The 17,421-nt window shown below is 33.3% G+C and overlaps 1 protein-coding gene across 4 annotated transcripts in view; it reads right to left on the bottom strand.

Annotated features, from left to right (window-relative positions):
- CLGN (calmegin) overlaps positions 1-17,421 on the bottom strand; it is a 63,704-nt gene that overhangs the window by 19,236 nt on the left and 27,047 nt on the right. For 3 of the 4 annotated variants that reach the window (XM_079919495.1, XM_079919494.1, XM_079919496.1), the window contains 6 exons: positions 13,341-13,493; positions 10,503-10,576; positions 9,778-9,836; positions 6,442-6,583; positions 2,832-2,913; positions 1,207-1,399 (listed from right to left, as the gene is read on the bottom strand). In XM_079919495.1, coding sequence (XP_079775621.1) covers positions 1,207-1,399; positions 2,832-2,913; positions 6,442-6,583; positions 9,778-9,836; positions 10,503-10,576; positions 13,341-13,484 — 694 coding nt within the window. In that variant the 5' untranslated portion in view covers positions 13,485-13,493. The remainder of the gene's footprint in view (positions 1-1,206; positions 1,400-2,831; positions 2,914-6,441; positions 6,584-9,777; positions 9,837-10,502; positions 10,577-13,340; positions 13,494-17,421) is intronic. The other variant, XM_079919497.1, reaches the window with a different exon arrangement.

The raw sequence follows: 17,421 nt of genomic DNA, 5'->3' as shown, positions 1-17,421 counted from the left end.
ATCAGGTGATTAATAAAAATTAGTTTTTTCTAGTCTTTTTCTTTTTGTTCGCATAATATGTCTAGTGGCCATCAGGATGTGCCTCCAATTTGAATCTCGTTTTCTTTCCCAATTTTAATATTATAAACGTCTCTTCCTTGTTGCCAAATATTTTCATAGTTATCATTTTGTATTGTATAGAAAGAAAACCACTACTGTAACATTTGGGTTGCTTCCAATTTACAGTATATTTTTACACATAGGTCATTTTCTTTCTTCTGGATTATTTTCTTTGGATAAATTCCTGAAAGTGGAATTGTGGCCTTTGATTACACTACCAAAGTGCTTTTGACCAGGTTTATACAAAGTCTAATTAAAATTCATTTTTTCTAGTTATAATTTCTCATTATCTCTACATTTCTACAGTTTACTTTATGCTCCCCAAAATGTCTAGTACTATTTTCCAATTTCAGAAAAAGGTCTTTGATATCAATACTGATATTAAAAATAAAATTGGTCCCTGTGTTGGCCAAATGAATGTTTCTGTAACTGCAGTTTTTGGAAAGAAAACTGAAATACCTTAGTCTTGGATGGAGTTGTCCTGTTAGGTTCTGACATGCTGTGATTTTAAGTAATCATGGGCAGAACAAACCTCTATAATTGTATGTTCTTGGGAAGAGGAGAAACAATCCCATGTAGTGTTCCTCCTAGTCAACATATACGCAAACTCCTAGTTACAAAAGTAAAGCTAAGTATGTTAATAGATGGTCGCTCAATGCTTTCCCTTTCAAAGTTTTCCCACAACTACCATAAGGCAGGACCCAACAATGACAAATGCCTATAGAATAAAGTCTAATATTAAGGGCTTCCTCCTCTTTAACCTTTTTCTCCAGTTTTCTATTCTTTCAGCACCACTAATGTCAGGGTGCCTAAAATATCCCTTTCCTCTCCTATCTTCCACATTATATCTACACTTCAAGACTAAGTCAAATATAACCGCCTTCACTAGGTTTTCTCCAAGTTTCCAAACTGGAAGTAATATTGTTTTTGAGCTCTTAACTGTACCTCATACGACACTTTACTTTCTACCTGTGCTATGTGTGTCTTATTCTCCTAAAAATATAAGCCCTTAACAGAAGGACCTGTGTTTCTCCCAAAGCACTTGCCACGAAAACACTGGTAGTCAGCAAATATCTTTGAATTAATGAATGAATTAAAAGGACATACCAAGGGTATAAAGATGAGTCTTCCTGTCTGTAAAGAACTTTTTAAGGTCTACATCTGGAGGTTTGGCATGCTTCTCTTCAAAAACTCCAGTTTGGGGATGTTTGTGTCTGAAGATAAAATGAAGTTTATAATCTTCTCCACATTTATCTGGTCCAAACATAATGGTATAGGATGTTTTATCATAAAAGTTTTCCTTCAAAGAGAGATGAGTATTGGGATTAGTCCAGAATTAGAGTATTTAATGGATTTCTCTATTCTACCCCACTGGGTAGAGTTCACAAAAATGTATCAAATGCTAATTCACCAAAGAATTAGTTGACACAATTGACAATAAAGGATGTGGAAAACACAACAAATTTTATTTCAAAATAGTTTTTTAAGTGCACACATTACTTCCATCCTCAAGATGTAGGAGAGAAGCTGGAACCACCCTAGCAACATCATAATGTTTTAGTTACTCTATATAGATTGTATTAATATTTTATTAAGAAAATTAAGCACAGAGAAAAGCATTCTGTGACTTAAGACTACAGTGCCTACTTAGCCATTACTACTATTCAGTAAGACACCAGAAAATGGCGCCCCTTAGCACAATGTGAAGAAGAGATTCAGACTCTTGATTTGACAGACTGTGTCTGTCAAAAGCAGACACTGCAACATGCTCCCCATTTCATAATTGGTCATTTCTCTTCATTTGGCATGGACACTGGTTAAGAGCATGGGATCTGGAGTTCAAATCCTACCGTTGCCTTTAAACCAGCTGTGTGTGGCCCTGAGCAAATTTCTTAACCTCCTTGTGGTTCTATTTCATTACCTCTGATGAAGATAATAATAGTACGTACCTTATAAGGTTTCTCTGAGGATTAACTGAATTAATTAGATAAAGTGCTTAGAAAAATACTTGGTATTTGACTTTATTATTGCCATTGTACCTTCAGGTGATCATCACCTCACAATACCTAAGTGTTTCACCATCTACTACAAATGGCTTCCCCTTTACCTGATCCTAATAACAGTAAATGAATCCTTTAATCTGTTTCATAGCCACGCATTCTGACAAATATCTCATTAATGTCTCATTTATCTTATTTTTGTTATATGCAGAAATCCTGACATAGCCTCCTGTAGGAGGATGCTATAAGAAATGTCTCCAAACCTCAAATGGTCCTAACGTAACCTGCTTCACTATGAAAACATTTTTAACTTAGTAAATTTTTGCAGACTGCCAATTCCTGAACTGGCCCGCCTTTTTAATTTGGTTCTTTGGCCATTGTGTTTTACTGCTTTGCTCTGTTATCTTACTTCTCCTGTGATTATTATTTTGTAAAGAAAATAACTGTAAGCTGATCTTTTAGTGACATTTATAAGCACCAGGTTATTTTTTATTTATAGACACAGCAAACTTTTTTATGTGGCTAATGATTACAAAACTGATGCCATCAAGTAACAAAGCTGTGTATGAAACTTGAAGGCGCACTGTAAAAGCTATATAAACTCATGGTGGGTAAAAATTTTCAAAGTTATTTTCGATTTCAGTTGAAAATGAAAATTTCAGTTGTGTCAATTGCTCCTTAAAAATACTTATTAACTTTAATAAGGTTTTCTTAAACATTAAAATATCATACCAGATTCAAACCATCAGTGTCTGCTAGGAGTTTAATGTATGCACCTCCACAATCAATACCATCTTGAAAATTTACTTCATATCTAAATGAAGGGAAAAAGAATCATACTGCTGATAAATAAAAATTACTAACTGTTCTTCAAAATCTAATGTATTACTCTCAATTCATTTAGACACAAACATTTTACATTACCAGAAAGCTCATACAAAGCATATCCACAACCTATAGGGAACAAGCAGAAATGACTTTTCTGTGCACATCCTTAAAATATTAAAAACAGAATGATTATAATCAACTATACAAAAGCCAACCAATTTGTTGAAATAATTTTTTCATCAAAACTGTTGAATTAAGAATAAAATACTTTGACTAAAACTTTTAACAGGAAACTTCCAATTAAAATAAGGTACGTACTATATATAGTCTTTATAAACTAAAAACAAAGACTATGGGGGTCATGGCTACAGCACAAATTTCTAAGAAATTGCTAATGATCCTAGATATCCAGTCTGCTACTAATTTGTCTTTTAGTTCAGCTACACTGAAACCATGTTAAATAAGTTGTACATTTAATTAAATACCACCAGCAAAGAGATTTCATAATCTCAGTCAATAACCTGGAATATTCCAGATCTTAACAGCCAGGAGATAGGGGAAACACAGTGTAACAGCTAAAAGAGTGAAGTGACATGGCAGTCTCTTCATAGATTTACAACACTCTAATTCTCAGCAAAAGTTCTGTTGTTGTTTTGTCTTATTTAGGCAATGACAGTCTTACTGAACACTATTTAGAAGAGATTTTTAGTAAATTGATGAATTACATGTAACAAACTGGTTATCAAACTGAAAAACAGTGAAAACCAAAAAAGTTATGATTTGGTTTAATGAATTAAAGCAAAAAGAGATGAAAACTAGAGGAGCAACAGGACACAGTGATAATTTTAATGAAGGACTATAGTTTAAAATGTTTCTGAAGAAAGTTTAGAGACAAAGTAAAAAAAAAAAAAAAAGCATACAAAAGTTTGACAGTTTGAACCCAATTAGTATATGTATTTTGTATAGAAAAGAAATAGAGAAAATACAGTAAACTTTTAAGTGATCATCTCTGAGTTGCTGGAGATTATGGTGATTTCTCCTCCCTACTTTCTACTCTGCTTTATTTCTCAAGATATCTGCAACAGTGGTTACAAGCAAGTACTTCTGAGTCAGGAAGACCTGAGACCTTGGCTAAAGGCACGTTACTGAAGCTCTAGTCTCTATTTGCTCATCTGTAACGTGGGAATATTGCCCATACCTACACCTCAAAGGACTGTTATGATGATTAGAAGTTGTCATGCACAGTAATGGGCCAATAAGTGCTCAAAAATGTTAGCTTCTGTTACGATCAGAAGAAAAGTTTTGTTTTGTTCTTTTTCATTTTTTAAATAGTTTGTTTCCTCAAAGCCTTATCAATACTTTTAAGCAGTAGCTGATAAACCTTTTTTTCATGAAACATGTCTTTGAAGAGTACAAAGTAAAAGAAATGGTGCATAATGTGAACTAAAGGTAAATATTTGCTACTCTAAGTAAAATAAAATAAAAAGAGATATAGTTTTAGCATAGGTGATCCAAGGAAAAAGGGTTCTGTGAAAAGAACTAGAGAGAACAATTGTGTAAATTGTCTCTATAAATGTTAAGACAGCTCTGCTGTCTTAGTATGCCTAGACTCGATCACTATGTCTATTTCATACGCTGCAAACTTCCAGATTTTTCAAATCATTAACTTGTGCCTAGTATAAATAGTTCACAATGGATTTGAGGATCAGTGAAATGTATGTCATAGAGCTTCATTGCTGCTAATCTTAGATCATAGGAAAAATGAGGACAAATGCAGAATATATGTTAACCCTATTTTCTTTAGAGTAGCATTTTCTAAACTGTCCCATGAAATAGTAATTATTGCTAAGGGGGTAAAAAACTTCTGTGGTCAATTATGTTTGCAAAATACAATATTCAAGTTAAAAACAGGTTTTCATACAGAGAACTTCTCAAAGTCTTTAATGGGCAAATATGCTTCCTTATCTTTAAGGTTCAGATATTCTTAGTTTCTGAAACTTATATGACCACATAATGCATATTAATATGTACACAATTTGGAAAAAGCAGCTTTAGAGTAAAGTTATGTCATAAATCTATAGTATTTATAGTAGTTAATATAAAATTTTTTATTTATCTCATCTCATCAAAATTAAGAATAACAAATATTCACTATCCTTCTTTGAACTGTTTTCAAGCATATCAAACACTGCTATTCCATTCTTCTTGATTCTCCTTTTCTTTTTTCAGAATAATAATTTCACAGCTGCTTTAATACTTTTTTTAGACTTACTATCTTTGCTTCTAATCTCGCAAGCTGTCTTTCACTTGCTTGCCTAGCAGTGATTTATACTTCCTGAAAATACCAAATTTGATTCATTTTACTCTGGAGAAGTTAAACTTTATATTATTTTCCGTTACCCTTTCAGTTAAGCCACAAAGGATTAAAATAGAGAATGATATTATATTCACCTAACTTCAACAGAATAAGAAGATTACTTTCAAATTTTCAAGAAAAAAGAAACTCCAAACTCTGAATAATGACATATATCAAGCTCAAATATTAATCCCAATAAGTACTTATAACAATATTTTTCATTTGTTTAAATGGTTGTATACTCTTTGACATTATTTGATATTTTAAATTTATTGAAATAACAGTGCAACTAAGCCAAAGCATCACAGCTGAAAAATTAGCCCAATTATACCAAATGCCATATTGTTTTAAATTTCTAAAATACAAAATGGCATTTTAGTTACACCACATAGGAATATATTTAACATGTTAACAAAAAACTGAAGTGGTTCTGGAGTGTTAAGTTTACAGTTAATGGTATTTCCTTACACTGTAATTAACTTCGGACAGCCCAATCTTCTAAGGTAGAAAGTAACATTTCTACATTTCCTTTTCTTTGTTTTTAATATGAATTTCATTGGTTTTGTAATTATATTTGTACACACCTATTTTGGTTTTACACCAGTATAGGTGAAACAGCTTGAGGAATTTACACTGGATTTTACGACAGTTACACATGCAAACAACATGACAATAAAACTAGTTTATGTCATATTGCAGGGGAGGGAAGGGGTGACTGTCTGTGACATCATGTGCCCTTTAAAAGGGCACTTCCTCTTTAAAAGGAATTTGCTGCCTTTGGATCTTATCACTGGTTTACCAGCAATATTTATGGTTCCATTCTGAATATACTGAGGTTAATATATCTTAATAGCAAGTCATTTTAAGTAAAGAGTTAAAATAAAAATGGTGATTTTAGTATGCACTATACAGTTTATGGTGGTGGAATGTTGCATATTACAGCATATATTATATAATTTTTCAACTAACCTGCTTTTCTCTCGAAACCTCAGGGTGTCTGTGTGTATACATGCATTGTGTATTTAAGCAAATGAAATGGAAAAGGAAAATCTGGTTTTTTATGCCCATTTTATACCCATTATACCTATATTCAGAAGCCAAACTATATAAAACTAATATAAATGTCAGAAAAAGTATTAAAAACATAATAAAACTTACTGTACTATCAGAGGTTTATCAGCAAAGATGAAAGGTTTTGCTAATACAGCAGATATTGCATGATGCTTTGCTCTAGATTTCAACACCAGTCCTCGGTCACCAGGTACTCGATATTCTTTCAATTCTTCTATTTCCCATCTTCCTAAAATACAAAACAAAGCAAGTTAAACTAAAACCAAAAACACTGACTTAAGAATTATTTATCAGAAGTGGTGACCAATAAGATTCTTCCATGAAGGCTACTTTGGAAAAAATAAAATCACATTTTAAATCAGAAAATAATATCTGCACCTGAATGTATGTATGTTCTCTTTTTCTCTTAAAACTGTGGAAACTAATAAATAACAGACCCTACAGTACTTAATTAAAGCACCTCTAAAGCTGGCTTAGTTTGGATTTCTCTGAAAGACTGTAATCAATGAAATCGCAAAATGTGGTTTGTCTCATACGGTCTATCAACATTGTATTTTTAAAATGAGGTATTTTTAAATTACACAGGAGACAAAGTACATTCTTAACAGAAAATGAGTTTGCCTCAGTCAATTTTTTTGAAATTTATGGTATCATCAGCTACTTTTCTTACTTTGCAGAAGTTATTGTAGAGATTTAAATTTTAATTTGACAATTGTTATGCCCAAAGAACACAAACTAAAGTTAACACTTCCTAAGCTAAGCCAATCAGTTCTCAGAACTTTTGGCCAAGGAAGTCATACATACTAGATAAGCACTAGGCTGTAGCACAGCAAAGCTGAGTTAGGTCCTCTCTGGGCTGGAATTTCCCATGTTTAAGATCAGGAAGCTCCTGCAATTAGATCACAGGCAGCATATAATGCAAAGCTAGACGGGTTAGCTGCAGCCCCAAAGCTGTGGATTGGACTTTCCTCCTTTACTCTTTTTAAAACAGAAAATAACTAATTTATATTAATTTGTATAAAATGTTCTAGCTTTGAAAATTAGAGGTATCGCCTATTCCAAGAAAACTCAATTTAGCAAAAACTGGCTATTTTCCGGTATTGTGCCAACTTGAAATATTAATGGGCACTTTTGAATTACTAATGTACTTTATACACGTTTTTTTCTTTCTAAAAAAACAACAGTGCAAGAACCTGACAGTCTCATGAACCAGAGAAGGGTATATTTTGGTCTATCATTGTGCACACAGTATTGGGTTCTTAAGAATTCATTTTTTAAAGTTTTCAAGTTTATTTCCCTTTTTGTCCCCTAATTTGGCTATAGTGTACTTTTCTAAAAAAAGTGAATTCTTTTGGTTTTTCTTCTCTCACACTGATGAGCAACTGTATTATCACTGCCAACCTGTGGCTTGACCAAATCACAAAGGTCTTCTTTTAAGAAGTAACAACTTTATCTTTAGGGGTTTTAGGATACTGATAGTAAAGGCCTTTTTAAACTATGTTGCCTTCTTTTGTAATTACATGCATACATTTATCCGCTATGAAAAGGTACTATCTAAAAGTACTACTTTAATTTTAGAAAACCTGTGACAAGGTGATTATTCTTCAAGGACAAGAGGTTTTTCCCAACTTCAAATCAACAATAACTTTTCATTAACCAATCATTTACTCAAATTCTATACAGTGCCAGGTAATATGAACGCTGATGTAACTATAATTTCAAAAAGAATTCACAAAATTTTATAAGATATCCTGAAAGTTGGTCACTTAAAGAATTGGTGATTTTTTAAACAGCTGTACTTTTATTAATAACTTAATCTGAAAAATTTAAATAAGTCTCCTCCAAATGCAAACCCTGTTACCCAGCACATAATTTTTCACACAGATTTGCTTACTCCTGAAAATACAGGAATTAGATTTACTCAAGTGGCACTTGACAGAAGCTTTGATTAACGACTAGAAATACTAAATATTCCTGCAAAGAAACTGATATTGGTCTCAACTAACCACTATATAAACAACATTGCTAATATTTATATACAAAATGCCATTTTCAGGACCTGGAACTTTAAGAGATTCTGTATTTTTCAAAGTTGCTTTCAAGAAATTGAAAAAAGTCAACCAAACATACCAAATCTAATATGCTAAAAAATTATTTTCGTGGATAATTTTGTTTAATAAGACTACAGACCAAACTTAGGTGTTAAGAAGCTTGTTTTCTGCTTGCTTGAGTTCTAATTTTAAGCTGGGGGGGAAAAACTCATTTAAACACTAAGTCATTTTTGTCCAGCAAGAAATAGAGACAAACTTACTCCTAAAATAGACCATATCCTAATTTTAGGAAAACTCCATCAAAAGATACTTCTAAAACACAAACATAAAGCAAATATCTACCCAATGCTGTTCTAAAAAAACTGTAAAGTAAGCTAAACATAGATGTTTTAAGTCAAGCATTCTGTTCGATGGCAGGTATTTCTGTGGGTATTATTTTAGGTAGTGTTCTATCTCTGCAGACTTGCTGCTTCTTTGAGGGAAATTATTCTTTTCTCTAAATGGATTTAGAATGAATGCAGTATTGCTTGCTATGGGCATATGGTAGAGTTCTTTTTGGAGTACATAAGCATACACACTGGGATCGAGAACACTACAAAGGAAGACATGTAGGCATGATCTTTATCTCACACTAAAACAGACACTATGAAACGGAAGTAGACAGCTGCCATCCTATACATGCTGTTAGTTGTTCTGTTGTTATTCTCATGTAATGCCTGTTGGAGTCTCAGTGTGAGGTCACATCCTTATGGGTCTGAGGTCCTCTGAGAGAGAGGAAATTCCCACTATCTGTCACCTCGACTGAGGCTGATCCTGCTTTAGGATGTAACAACTGAGGAGGCTGGTTTTAGACTAAGAGGAGGAAGAAATTCTTCCGTCACACTCCAGGAGAGTCCTGTTGGGGAAGAAAAGTTGACCCTTGCATACAGGACTTTTCCTTCACAGTGAAGCGTGAAGATAACCTATCAGAGACACAGTGATAATGGCTGTGGGCTAGGAGCCACATGTCCCACAGCTCTCATAAATGTCCTCTAGGAGGACCCTGCCGAAAGTTATAACTTGATCTAGGCGGCCCATGCTTGAGAGAAAACAGTAGAGAACAGCAGTAGCCTGGGAAATCCTGCAAGAGACTAACTGCAGTGGAGTGAATATTTAACTGTTCAGAGTTAGAAAACTGGATGGTGGCTTAAGTATGGATTACCTGGACTTCCAGAAATATTGGAAAGGAGACAAAAGACTCTATTTGTCTTTTGACAAGATTCTGTTGTGAAGCAGGATGGGGCCTCAGGTATATTTAATAAATATATAATCTCAAAAGCTAGTGAACTCTGGGTCATACTGCTTATGTTGAATATTTAAATAAATATTTTACCATCATATATAGAAATCTCCGCATCTGTATCATCTTTTTTTGCTTTTGATAAGACCCACCTATAAATAAAGTTGAAAGAAATGTATATCATTAAAAATAAAACTATTTATAGATACAATGCATATCAGAAATACAACAGAAGATTACCCAATAGTCGCTTTTCCTTCTAAGATAAATGAATACTTAGAGGCTAAATAAGGATGTCTACACATAATCCTGTAAAGCTAGAGTTAAATTAAATTTAGAATCTGTAATTTACTAGCTGTGTGATCATAGCTAAGGTACACTAAACCTCAGTTTCCTCACTGGTAAAAGGCAGATAAAGATAGTTCTTACCCACCTACTTAGGACAGTGTTTGGCATATAATGATCAATAAATAATAACTTTTATTGTTTTTTTACTATTTTTTAGGATAAAACATTAACTTGAATTTGTCATCTGAAATTATGTTATTAATATCTGTCCTAAGGAAAGAAGAAATGTAAGTTTTCACTTTACATTCATGATTCGTTTGTATATTTTCTTTGTATAAATGATAACAATTCAAATTAAACACTTCTATCAATAATAAAAATGTGTTAAGGTATTGGTTTACACCGTGAAATAAAGTATGTTAACCCTTTTTTAAGGTACTGTGGTAGAGGCAATTTTCATAGGCTAACAACCAATAACTTCAAAAAAGCTAATCAAATCAAGGAAAAAATTCTCCTGAATGAATACTCACCCAGCCAACCTTCCACTATCAAAAGTTTCCGTAAAATATACTTCTCCTATAGGTTGAGGTGTCTTATATTTAATCTAGAAAATAGATTTTAAAAATCTAAAGTTATTCACCTTCACAAATATTTTAATTAAATAATCTCACTAATTAAGAACCTAGTATGGAATTCACATATAGGTAATATAGATAGATGGTAGGTGACATGGTCTCTGGTCTCAAAACTTTGTATTCTACTGGTAAGAAAATACAGAAGAATATAAGACATACACGGTGGAAAAAAACTCTATGTGCAAACAGAATACACTGACTCCTAACACAGGAGGGATGGGAGGCAGTAATTAGCCAAGGCCTCATGATGCAGTGGATGTGGCTTTGAAAGGATTCTAACAGGTGACAATATATGAGGATAAAAAGTCATCAGAAACAAAAGATGTAAGATGAAAAACATATAAGATGAAAAACTTAGTAAGCACATAGGTTAGTTTAAAATTAACTCTTAAATTTCACTGTTATGTAACTAGAGGATGATGACAACATTCTGAGAAATTAGAAACCCAGAGGAAAAATAGGATTCAAAAGAGAAAGGACTGCAAAGCAATTATCTCAAAGCATTGTTTCAAGTGCCATGTAAGTGTTAGCCGCTATGATGATAATGATGATGGGGGGGGCGTGATTTGATGGCTCTTTTAATCCTCATAATATTTCTATGCGGGAAGTACTTTATTGTTCCCATTTTACGTATGATGAAACTGTGGGAGACAGGCAAAATAATTTGCCCACTGTCATACAGTTAGACACTTGCAGGACTTAAAAGATATGAGCCTAGGTTCTAAAGGTTATACACTTAACCACTACAGTATACCGAATGCACCAATAAAATAATTTAAATTTATTGACAAATTGTCAAAAGATTTTTTTTTTTTTTTTTTTTTTTGCGGTACGCGGGCCTCTCACAGTTGTGGCGTCTCCCGTTGCGGAGCACAGGCTCCAGACGCGCAGGCTCAGTGGCCACGGCTCACAGGCCCAGCCGGTCTGCGGCATGTGGGATCTTCCCGGACCGGGGCACGAACCCGTGTCCCCTGCATCGGCAGGTGGACTCTCAACCACTGTGCCACCAGGGAAGCCCTCAAAAGATAATTTGAACTGATGATGAATAAATAAAATTTTGCTTACAGTAATACATAAATCTTGGTCCTTTCTTAATCAGCCTTTATGATTTTACCTGTATGTTTAATTATGAAATTTCTTCTCTCAGCCTTAAGAGAAAAGCATACAGAAGTACTTCTACTATTTTCACTGTCCCTACCCTTCCCTAATAGTACATTTCCTGTCTAAGGGAGGAAAATCAGTAATTAAACAAAATCCCACACACTTACTAACAGGTCAATATTCTGCTACCCAAATTGCAAATCTCCCATGAAGTTTTCTGAATTAGAACTTACAACTTTACTGTTCTCTATATTTTTATGGATTGGCAAAAATGGGCAATGGTGTTACAAGAGGCTTCCTTCTGTTAGACGACCCTTTAAATCAGCTTCCTTCTGTTAGACGACCCTTTAAATCAGCAATTTATTTTGCGCTTTATTTATACTTCACTTGTACTTTACCATATCTAGATTGCTCATGCTATAAAATTAGAAGCATCAAAAATTGTTCCCCCCATTTCTTATCATCTTCTCAAATTATCATCAAATATAGTTAAGAGTCGTAGGTATCTGAAATTTCTTTGAAGTATTAACCTCCAAAACCCTCACAGTAGCTGTATCTAAGTCAGCCATAAGCACTTTGATTACTACTTAGTTTCTGTGGATCACAGAACCAGGTTTTAAAAGAAATGTCCTTGTGGAGCTTAAAACTTAACAGAAGAAAGAATATTCACCTTAAGCAGCTAAACAACACTTGCATTTGCAAATTAAAAACTCTAAAAGGAAGTCTGTAACAACTATATATTATTCTCCTTGGCCCTTTAACAGTGGCTAGCACAATATAATTGATACTTCCTCACCAAAAATATTCTGAAAAAATTTTCTGATTGTCTCAATATTAGATATGAATATTCTCAATGTGAAAGCTCTTATGGATTGTCAAAGTGTACAAAAACCTCCAGACTCCTGTTTTCCAGACTCCTATCAGTCACCACCTCAAGACACACATCTTAATGCTGAGACAGAAACACTGTGAGCCTTACTAAATGCCTACCTCATCACCACTCCCCTTTCTAATTCATCCTATTTAGCATTTTCTTCCCTCAGAGAAATAAAGAAACACTACTTTCTTTACTTCTAGGAAAAAATTATACTACCTTTTCTTTTATCTGAAAAGGGCTTGCAGTGTCAAAAATAAGACTAAAAACCTTTCCCTTAGCTAAAGTATTTAGTCCTCTTTAGCCAGTGATGAACTCCTAGTTTGATAGTAAAGACCTTCCCCATATTTATTTGGTAATAAAACTGTGCTAGGTGCCATGCACAAATTAAAAACACAGCAACAAATAGTTGGAAAAAGGCAATGTTTTTCCTATTTATATTGAAACTAAAGACTATTTGAATAGAAGTGAATCTCAAGAAATTAGTCACCCCTATGTTCATGTAAAGAATATTTTATTACTTTTTTTAAAGACTTTTTTGATGTGGACCTAATTTTTAAGTCTTTATTGAATTTGTTACAATATTGCTGCTGTTTTATGTTTTGGTTTTTTGGCCACGAGGCATGTGGGATCTTAGCAGCTCCCCGCCAACCAGGGATGGAAACCGCACCCCCTGCATTGGAAGGTGAAGTCTTAACCACTGGACTGCCAGGGAACCCTAAAAGAATAAATTATAGCTTGTTTCTCAATAACCTTACCTCTGAGGAGAATTCATTTTCATTAGCATCAATCTCTTCTGAATTTTCATCAAAGTCTTCCATCTCAACATTATCATCCATAAATTCTGCATTAATTGAGATGAAAAGAAGACCCAAACATAGCCGACAGCCTTGGAAACGCATATTGATTATCTGTGAAATTGACAGTAATCAGTAAAAACAAAACAAAGTTGTGAAAAATATGTGTAGGTATATTTACAAAGAAATAATTTCTCCTTAATACCTCTTTTTTTCTCGGATGGCTTTCAAAACAAATCATTACCAAACTTACTTAAATTATGCTTTGAACAAGTGATAACACAAACTTCAAAATCTCACAGGAGTCTACAGCTAAAGCCCTGCCTCTAAAAGCAAAGAGCCAAAGGCACAAACCTAAAGATACAGATAACAGTGACCAATGAACTCATAATATGTGGACTCCTCTAAAAAAAAGAAAAAAGGATCGTGATTCCTAAATGTTCGCTCGAGTTACTTTTTTATTATAATGTTGTTTAAGTGTATATAACCATACAATTGGAAATTTTACAATCATAAAAACAAAATAAATTTATATGTAAACACCAAAAAAAGAAAAATAATTTTATCACAATTGAATGTGATAGTATTTTACTGAAATCAAATCACAGCTGGAAATTCAAACAAATATAGGATTTATTGCAACCAGGTTGAGCACTATGCATAAAGTTCTTTTGCATTTATCATCCCCATAATACTGTGATGAGTCAACTGTATAACCATTTCTCTATTCAAATACTGCAAAACCTCTGTTCCTTATAGCATTAATTGAGATGAGTAGAAGCCAAATATTATTTGGCTTCCTCTTGGCAGAAATACATAATTTATATAATTACAGCCCCCTCTATTCCCATTAGCATGTTAAAAATGAAAGTTTTATTTCTTGGTGCCAGTGGACTTTTAAACAAGTAAATATGAATACTGAAATAGTGTGGCAGTCTTGGTTATTACGTGGTCAGTCATTCAGATGCTCCAGAGTATAGTTATATTACCATCAACATGAAAATTTTTTTTTAAAAAGTATATTCTTAGAACTCTTAGATTCTGCAGAACATATCTACAGACCTATATGGGTCTGCCTAAGAAACACTGAATTTATGAGGTAGCACTCTACACCCACCAGAATGGCTATAATCAAAGAGAGATAATAATAACAAGTTTTGGGAGGCTGCGGAAAAACTGGAATCCTCATACATTGCTGGCAGGAATACAAAATGAGCTTTGGAAAACAGTGTGGCAGTTTTTCAAAACGTTAAAAATAGAATTACCTTATGATTCAGCAATTCCACTCCTAAGTATCTACCCAAGAGAAATGAAAACAGATGTCCAAACAAAAACTTGGAACGTAAATGTTTAAAAAAAATTGTTAATAATAGCCAAAAAAGTGTGAACAACCCAAATGTTCATCAACTGATGAATGGATAAACAAAATGTGGAATATTCATACACTGGAATATTATGTAGCAATAAAATAGAATGGAGTACTAATGTGTTACAAGACAGATGAATCCCAAAAACATTTTGCTGAGTGAAAGAAGTCAGTCATAAAAAGACCACATATTGTATGACCCCATTTAAATAGGCAAATCCATAGAATCGGAAAATAGATAAGTGATTGCCTAAGGAAAGGAAAGAAATGGGAAGAAAGGGTTAATGTGCACAGGGTTTCTTTTGAGGGTAATGAAAATATTCTAAAATGGGAATATGGTAATGGTTGCATAACTCTGTAAATATGTTAAAACCCACTGAACTACCCTCATTAAACAGGTCAACTTGTAGGCATGCAAATAATATATCAATTAAGCTGTTTTCAAAAAAGAAGCATCAGACTATAAAAAGCATTTTTCCATTTGGTTAGCTCAACTAACCCTTTTAAATGAGATCAAAACTCTACATGAATATATGGGCCAGTTAGCTTTAATTTCTTCTAAAGGCCACTGGGTACAACTTTAAAGTTTACTTTGAAAATGCAGGTTTAAAAAAATCAACACCATTCTACCATAATATGAACACTCTATATTAAAAGGTGTGTTAATACCACCATTTTTAAAAACAAAGACAACACAAAAAATGATGCATACTAATCATAATTAGAAGCATTTAATCTCTCTTGAGTCATAAAAAAGAGGTTAACTGGGATAGAAAGTAAATATAAAGGGATCACTTTGACTTAATAACAGTAAGGTAGGGGTTTTTAAAATTTTCACTTATTGGCACAGATATGAGTATATTTACACATTGCTTATTAACTGTTAACGACCCTAAAAGCTTCATTGTTCTGAAAGTTTAAGAGCCTTCCATGACTTATATAACAAAACAAAAGGTGTTTTTCTTGACTTGCTATCAATAACATTTCAGTAAAATAGAAATGCATAAAATAATAGCAGTAATAATGAACATTAATATCACTTTAGCCCCATATCTTCTCCTTCAAAATGAATGCACAGTTTAGTTTCTTAATAATTAAATTTGTTGAAAAAACATGTTCTAAGTGCTTTGTTTGAGCTCTGGTGGATTGGGCTGCCAGAGAAGAATTAAGGGGAAACCAAGCAGGCAGTGTCCTCTCTGGAACCCTACTCTTACTTCAGCCAATTTTATTTGTTTTCTTTCTTTCTTTTTTTTTTTGCTTTATATAATTTTTTATTTTTAAAATTTTTATTTTATATTGGAGTACGGTTTATTAACAATTTTGTATTAGTTTCAGGTGTACAGCAAATTTATTCAGTTATACATATACATGTATCTATTCTTTTTAAACTTCTTTTCCCATTTAGGTTATTACAGAGTATTGAGCAGAGTTTCCTGTGTTATACAGTAGGTTCTTGTTGGTTACCTATTTCAAATACAGCAGTGTATATTATTTGTTTTCTACATTAGGTTCTTCCTTTCTTTCAGAAACAGTTGCCAAAGCTTCAGAAAAAAGTTTAGAAAACCCTTTATCTGGAAAGTTTGTTTCTTCTCTAAAGTTCTATGACTATAATCATTCATTTGCATAAAGGAACTAGCTACTTTAATCTTTGCAACCTAGGACATCACGAGGATAGCCATCATTACTCCCAATCTACAAACTGAAAGCAGAAGGATCCAAAAACCTGATCAAATTCTCATGACTGGAAATGTGAGACAAGATGAGAATCCAAAACTTTACATCAATATATCATTCTACTTCTTATTTTAATATTACCCCACTGATTATATGTTTACTGATAAAGCAATGGAAAGAAATTGCAAAAATCGTAACATAACACATTTCAAACCTCCTGGAAATTTCCAAAATTTCGATGATTATTAGTATTAAGCTATGAAGATATTCACCCAGAAATGGTCATATCAACCTTACTATACAAGTGGAATATTTAAAAATAAACTGTAAGTGGTCATTAACCATTCTGCAGACAATGCAGTTCTACAGGATAATAGTCTCCATTAAGAAAATGATATAGTCCAAGGTTGTTTTTGCTATTTATTCCTTTCTTAAAAAATCAGAAATACAGACCTAACAGTTTCTGCTTAATTCTGCAGTATTCTATGATTATTCAGTGATGCACCAACTGACAATTGAGAATTGCATCATGAAGTTTGCAGTATTACTTGGACGTCTACCATGCTATGGTGCCAACGTGTCATCAAGCTCCAAACAAAACTGTGAGGTTTGTCACACATCATTTCTTAAGAAGACAGGTAAGATACTGCTAGGCCTGCACTGGAGCTTTGAGAGGCCTGACAATGGGGTAATTTATAAAACACTGAAGTAACTAACTTGTGTAGTTTAAAATTTTTTAATTGTGGTAGAATACACATAAAAGTTATCATTTAAACCAATTTTAACTGTTCAGTTCAGCAGTGTTAAGAACATTCACACTGCTATACATCTTATCTCCACACCTCTTTTTCCATCTTACAACACTAGAATCCTATACCCCTTAAATAACAACTCCTCCGTATCCTCTTCTCCCAAGCCCCAGGCAACCACCATTCTTTTGTTAGTTCTAACAATTTTTTTGGTGGAATTTTTAGGTTTTCTACATATAAGATAATGCTGTCT

This window comes from Stenella coeruleoalba (genome assembly GCF_951394435.1).
Source record: "Stenella coeruleoalba genome assembly, chromosome: 4".
Taxonomy (NCBI): domain Eukaryota; kingdom Metazoa; phylum Chordata; class Mammalia; order Artiodactyla; family Delphinidae; genus Stenella; species Stenella coeruleoalba.
This window is presented reverse-complemented; position numbering and strand designations above follow the sequence as displayed.